Source organism: Octopus bimaculoides, chromosome 8 (genome assembly GCF_001194135.2).
Source record: "Octopus bimaculoides isolate UCB-OBI-ISO-001 chromosome 8, ASM119413v2, whole genome shotgun sequence".
In the NCBI taxonomy this organism is placed as follows: domain Eukaryota; kingdom Metazoa; phylum Mollusca; class Cephalopoda; order Octopoda; family Octopodidae; genus Octopus; species Octopus bimaculoides.
The window spans coordinates 40,341,204-40,348,131 of record NC_068988.1 but is presented as its reverse complement, the minus strand read 5'-3'; the positions used below and the strand labels follow the sequence as shown (position 1 = coordinate 40,348,131).

Sequence of the window (6,928 nt, the reverse complement as noted above, 5' to 3'; positions counted from 1 at the left end):
TAGGTGTCTTAGGTATAATAAAAAAATATTCAGACAAATACATAACAAAAACACCAGGACTTACAAATATATATAACATACAGAAAATTGCACTACTGGGTACTGCACACATTCTACGCAAAACACTTTCAATACAGTAAACATAAGAGCACCACAGCAAACCACAGCACATACCCAAGGCGCACAGAGCTGCGCTCGGTAGTGAAGTGAAAGCACGTTATAAAAATAAAACTACTGAATAATAATAATAATAATAATAATAATAATAATAATAATAATAATAATAATAATAATAATAATAATAATAATAATAATAACAACAACAACAACAACAACAATAATAATAACAACAATAATAATAATATAAAATGTACGGTCAGTTTGCAAGAGATGTGAACGCCAAGAGAGATGCGGAGGACCTGAGGTCATGGATGAAGAGGAGTGACCTGAAGACAGAGACAGAAGCTCTCACATGAAATGCTCAGGAACAAGCATTAAGGACCAATTATATGAAGTGCAGATTTGACAACACTATCGATAGCGACAAATGCAGAATTTGTGGTGAGAGGGGTGAAACGATATAGTACATCGTTAACGAATGCCCGAAATTGACACAATGCGAATACAAACGACGCCAAGACAATGTGGTAAGAATGATCTATTGGGAGGCCTGTTGAAATCACGGCCTACACAGAGCAAAGACGTGGTATGAACAAACCCCAGAAGGAGTCACCGAAAATAAGAAGTGCAAAATTCTGTGGGATGTAGTGGTTCAGGGCGATCAGCTGACCAGACAAAGGAAACCGGACATTCTTGTGGTGAATAAAAAAGAAAGAACATGTATAATAATCGACATAGCATGCCCTGGTGACAACGGGATCAATGTGAAAGAAGAAGAAAAAAATAAAGAACTTCTTCAATTTGAAGTGAGTAATACGAAGGTTTGTGGTCAATGAAGAGAGAGAACATGATGCCGGAAGTGGTACGATATACGGAAATAGCATGAACATAGGCCAGAAGGAGTCACTAAGTAGAAGGAATATAAGATAGTGTGTGATTTTGCTATACCAGGAGGCGCACGCATAAGTGACACAGAACTAGAAATGATTGAAAATTAAAGACTACGAAAAGACGAAAATTTGCAAGAACGTGGTCTATGAGGAGAATGTCTGTCATTTCAGGAGCTGTAGGGTCACTAGCATCACTAAAAACCTAGTTCAAGAAATATGTTAAAGAAATCAGAATTGACATGAGAGCAGAGCAAGCCTCCAAAACTGCTCTGCTGCGGACAGCTAAGAGTTTGCGATTGGTACTTGGATTTTGAATGTCTCCCACGATAATAAACAACCAAATATCAAAGCTTATAATGTGCAGAAAGAGACCCTGTGAGACCTCTGACTGCAAACTGTTGTCTGCTCTCACAGAATTTACCAGAACAACAAGACCGAACGTTCTAAGAAGTAAAATAATAATAGTCATAATAATAATAAGAATATGTGTACCTCTGATCACGAGCAGAAGAGCCGTGGAGATTCATAGCTATATGTTGAACAGAATTCTTTGGAGTTTGAATAAATCACTTCTGCATGCGGTGCTCTCTCACTCAATAATAATAATAATTTCATTTATTTGTTACAAGGTCGAAGGCTGAGGATGATGATAAAAAGACAAACATAAAATGTGGAGGTTCGCATATAATGCAATGAAAAAAAAAGTAAGTATACGCAGTATATATTGAAAAAGAAGGGACATATACATAGCATACAGAGGTTAAAATAAAGAGCTTCTGATCAATGCCTTGTTGGAAGAATTATACAACCATCTGAAAAGTATCAATCTACTTCCAGAAATAGAGAAAGGATAAAGGAAATAATGTAGGGATTCAAAAGATCACTTATTAGATGATAAAATGATAATTAGAAATTGTAGACGCAGATTGACGAGAGTGGATGAAATATGGCTAGATTAAAAAAAGACATATGACATAGTATCACACAGTAGAATAAGTACAACAATGAGCATGTTTGGAATAGCAAAAAAATATGGCAAAATGCTTAACGAAAGTATGAAACATGGGAATACTGAATTAATTGGGGGAAAACAAAGTCTCGGAGATGTGAATGTCAGACGTTCAAGGTGAGAGCTTATTTCAAGGTGAGAACTTATTTCAAAGTGAGAGCTTATTTCAAGGTGAGAGCTTATTTCCATTACTGTTCGTACTGGCCCTGACGCCGTTCACTATGATACTACGAAAAGTTAAAATACCTTACGATTTTGGAAAAGGAAATGGTCAGATAAATCATATCCTTTCCATGCAAAAAAATGAGAAAATGCTTGAAAGTGTTGTAAATACTATCCACATTTTCTCAAATGACGTAAGTATGGAATTTGGGATAGAAAAGTGCGGTATTTTGAAAACAAAACTAGGAAGATTTGAAAGAAATCATGTAACTGAAATGTCAAATGAGCAAACCATTATTACTCTCAAGTAGAATAAAACCTTTGCAAATTGGGTTGTTAGGACATTTTCCAGCTGTAACTATAGTGGTAAAAATTCTTTATTTGAACAATGCTTTAGCAAGCTGTTTTAGTAAACGAACTTATGATAAAATTAAGTCGATACAACACATTTGCCTGCTTCGCGAATAACACTAAAGAAACTCATTGTTGCTGAGTCAAATGTTGTCAATTGTTTGCTCCTCATATACGATTTTTGTAATCTGTTTGGAATCTAGATAATTTATCTTGGTAGGCATTATTTTCTGGTTAATGAATGTCTCTTAGCTAGTTCCCTGATGTACCCCTCGTTTGAGATTTGCTGTTGCTTTTGATACAGGGCCTAGCAGTCCACGTTCTGAAAGACATTGTAATATACTGTACAATATTTTCAAAAAGGATTAGTGCTTGTTTGTGCGTAATAGGTATAACACTTTGTTCAATTTCATTTAGTTCTGCTTGATACAGTATGTATTACGTCATGTTGTCCTGGTATTTATGCCAAAGTTGATGAGCTGTTGATGATGACCAGGAATACTATGAGGCTGCAGCCTCTATCGAGTTATAGTTCAAGCCTGGTCTATGTTATTGTTTAAAGGACAACTATTCTGAAAAGGTGTATTCTAGCTTAAATTATCATAAAATAAATTGTTTTGTGGATATACATCAATGTTGGACTATGGCTAGCGTGCAAAAGCTGTCTTCTATATACATAGCTTGTTAAAATTCTTGTTATAAAACTTATATTTTTAAAATGTTATTATGAAGTTTCATCTGTCATGGTAGACAAAAAATAATTCAGTCTTCCAGTGATTTACATTTACATTAGTATATATTGCTATCAAATCACTTTTACTTAAACTTCTCTAACAGTATCTAGTACGGGGTAACAAATATATTTCAAACAAAATATGTCCACATTAACGGAAATTTAACGCGGTGAGCTTGCACAATCGCTTGCACATCGAGCAAGATGCTTCGCAGCATTCCGTGTGTCTTGACACTCTGAGTTCAAATTCCGCCAGGACTAACTTTGCCTTTCATCTTTTATATTAATAAATACTAGTTCAGCGTTAGTGTCGGTGTAATCGACTTCATCGAATTTGAAACCAATATTTATTGGAAATCTGTCTTTAGTAAAATACCTCATTTAGAAAATCCTATCCCCAAAACCTTAATACGCAGTTTATGTCGTTGACGATTGAAAATAATCTATTGTTTCAGGTTTACGTTTGTTTATATTTCTAAAATATTCAGGTACTATGATGATATTTCATAATTAAATATTACCGAAATGTCCGAATTATAGTGCATGAAATATAAACATTTTTAAAAATATATTTTCAACTTTAAATTAGAATCAATGAACGCTTCGTCATTTCAATTTCTTTTGGCATTTGCAAACGCACACTACTTTTAGAAGATATATGACTTTGAAATGTGAACTTTTAATAGCGACAGCGTTTCAGACGCACTCATGATATATGCATAAATGTTTGTGTGTGTGTGTGTGTGTGTGTGTTTTCGCGCATATGCATGTGTGTGTGTTTCGCGCAAATGCGTTCGCATGTATCCGTGCGTATGTGTGTGTATATGTAGATGATATATCTTGAAGTGAATTCCATTATTCATTAAGCTAAAATCCCTTGGATAGAATAAGGTAACAAGCTGTCTACGAGACTTGAACTAAGCATCTTATGTAACCATGAACGCGGTACTACTAATTACATTAAAGCCACCCATACATGTCTTCTATGAATCTAGATGTTCTTATTCACACAGTCGGGATACAGGAAATGTTTTATCTACGTATCGCAGACAACCTTCGCGTGTAACTTTTTGTAGAATAAGAAGAACAAACACTTACTCAGCGACATCCATATCGAACATGGGTGGCTGCAACATGGCTGCTGGTATAGCTAAAAGAAAAACCAAAAAAGTCATGTACTATTTGAATGTGTGTATGTAAGTGTGTGTTAAACATATAAAGAAAAGTTTGACAAATCGACTCTGGCTTCAAATTATCGCCTTGGTTGCATTAGTTAGACAGACAGACAAACAGACCGACAGACAGACAGACAGACAGACCGACAGACAGATAGATAGATAGATAGATAGATAGATAGATAGATAGATAGATAGATAGATACATAGATAGATAGATAGATAGATAGATAGATAGATAGATAGATAGATAGATAGATAGAGACAGAGTATGGCAACATGAGGATAACTTACATATAGTTGTATATTTGATGCAGCATAACAAAAAAGTTCAGCGACTTAGCGTTGGGAATATTACTAATTTAAATGATAAAGTCTGTCAAAAAGCAAAATATATTATTTCGTAGTTTTTAGGGGTCTGCGGGGTTTTCGTAGCTTTTCTGCTTGATGAATCCGTCGTAAGTGCAGCAATCAATATACTACGAGGTCAACAGAAATTAAAGACGGCGCTTTTTGCGTGACTTCGTGATATGTTATAGGAGACTTATCAATATATTTCCTATTGTTCTTATTGTTAGACGCGTTTGAAATAGTTAAACAGCTAAATCGAGAAAAGTATTCATGGCGGTAAGTAATGCATTAAAACAACTAGCAAGTTGGCGAATGGTCGTAACCGAAACGGAAAATTCCAACTCCTCATCACAAGCCAATATTCTGTTATTCTTTTACTTGTTTCAATCATTTGACTGCGGTCATGCTGGAAGCACCACCCTTAGTCAAATAAATCGATCCGAAGATTTTATTATTTGTAAGGTTACTACTTATTCTTTCGGTGACTTTTGCCGATCTGTTAACTTACGGTGGCGTAGACACACCAATATCGGTTGTCAAGCGATGGCGGTGGTACAGGCACAGACATACAAATACATATATATATATATATGTGTGTGTGTGTGTGTGTGTGTGTATGACGGGCTTCTTGAAGTTTCCGTCCACCAAATCCACTCACAAGGCTTTGGTCGATCCGAGGCTATAATAGGAAACATTTGCTCAAGGTGCCATTCAGTGGGATCGAACCCAGAACCATGTCGTTGGGATGCAAGCTGCTTACAACACAGCCATCCCTGCGCGTATAAAGCCACACTTGCGCCTATACCCTACTTTTAAATTATATACAAGCTCTGCTCACTGATGCAATTCAACCAGGCACTGCAAACACATGGCTGACTTAAAATGTTGCCGTTGGGTGCGAGAAACAATAATACGTTGTATAGTTCAGTTATTGCTATTTCTGTCAGTGAAGTCGGGAACGCATTATTTCCTGACCCTGCTCAATCAGGTAAACCATCACTTAACGGAGTTAACATCAGAAAAGTTTCAGGCTTGAATATCCCTTTTATTCTTCGGACATATTGGGACATCGAATATATGATTAAATGGTAATTTTACTTTTCTAACGTCGTAGAATATAATGTAAGGAAGATGAGACTGCTAAGCTCAGCAATCAGAAGACCAAACAGAGATTCGTTTGATGGTACATTTTTTGTTCTGATTTTAGGACATTGCATTAGAGCCCTAAAAGTAATATTATTGCAGTTACTGAATATAAGCTGTCAAAATGTTTTACAGAGCTTTGTAAATCTGGTATTCATGCGCTCTACTTATACGATTGTGTGTGTGTGTGTGTGTGTGTGTGTGTGTGTGTGTGTGTGTGTGTATGAGTGGCTGTGTGCGCGGATGTGTATCCAGCTTAATGTGGATGCATACCGATCGCTGGCAGTAAGATGTGGTTGGTAAGCGGTGACCGGACGCCTGAAACTGAGGAAAATGACGTCAAACAAGAGGGTATGCCGCCGCCCAGTACAAGCCATAGAAGTTGGCGTAAGTAGGTTTGTCATTGCCACCTGTTACATCTACTACATCACTACAGAATAAAATATCGCAAAATAGCAGCGAGGATGAAGTACCTATCACCGATAGCTACGAAAAGCTTGATAATATGGGCAAAATGAAAAGATGAGTGGAATGCTTCAAATGGATGGTATACTGGAGCTGCTTAACAAAAAAAAAGTATGGAGAAAAACAGATATAAATAAACAAATATTCATTTGAACTTTTACTTCTTTCAGTCATGTCAATGAGGCCATGCTGGTGCATCGCCTTTAGTCGAACAAATCGACGCCAGGATTTATTCTTCGTTAGCCTACTACTTATTCTATCGGACTCTTTTGTCGAATTGCTAAATTATGACGACGTAAACACACCAGAGCCTGTTGTCGAGCGCTGGTGGGTGTAACACAGACAGACACACACGCACAAATACACACGCATACACACACACTTACACACACACAGATATGTGTATATATATATGCAGTGAAGCTTCACAATAGCGTCGTTATTGTATCGATTACTATTTTCCAGTAAATATTGGTGCCTTGTTGTACCACTCATTTGAATTTATATATATATATATATATATATATAT

The 6,928-nt window shown here is 36.3% G+C and overlaps 1 protein-coding gene across 4 annotated transcripts in view; it reads right to left on the bottom strand.

Moving 5' to 3' along the window:
• The window catches only part of LOC106876206 (neprilysin), a 163,357-nt gene that overhangs the window by 41,911 nt on the left and 114,518 nt on the right, over window positions 1-6,928 (bottom strand). For all 4 annotated transcript variants that reach the window (XM_052970054.1, XM_052970055.1, XM_052970053.1 and 1 more), the window contains exon 16: window positions 4,364-4,415. In XM_052970054.1, the coding sequence (XP_052826014.1) occupies window positions 4,364-4,415 (52 nt within the window). The remainder of the gene's footprint in view (window positions 1-4,363; window positions 4,416-6,928) is intronic.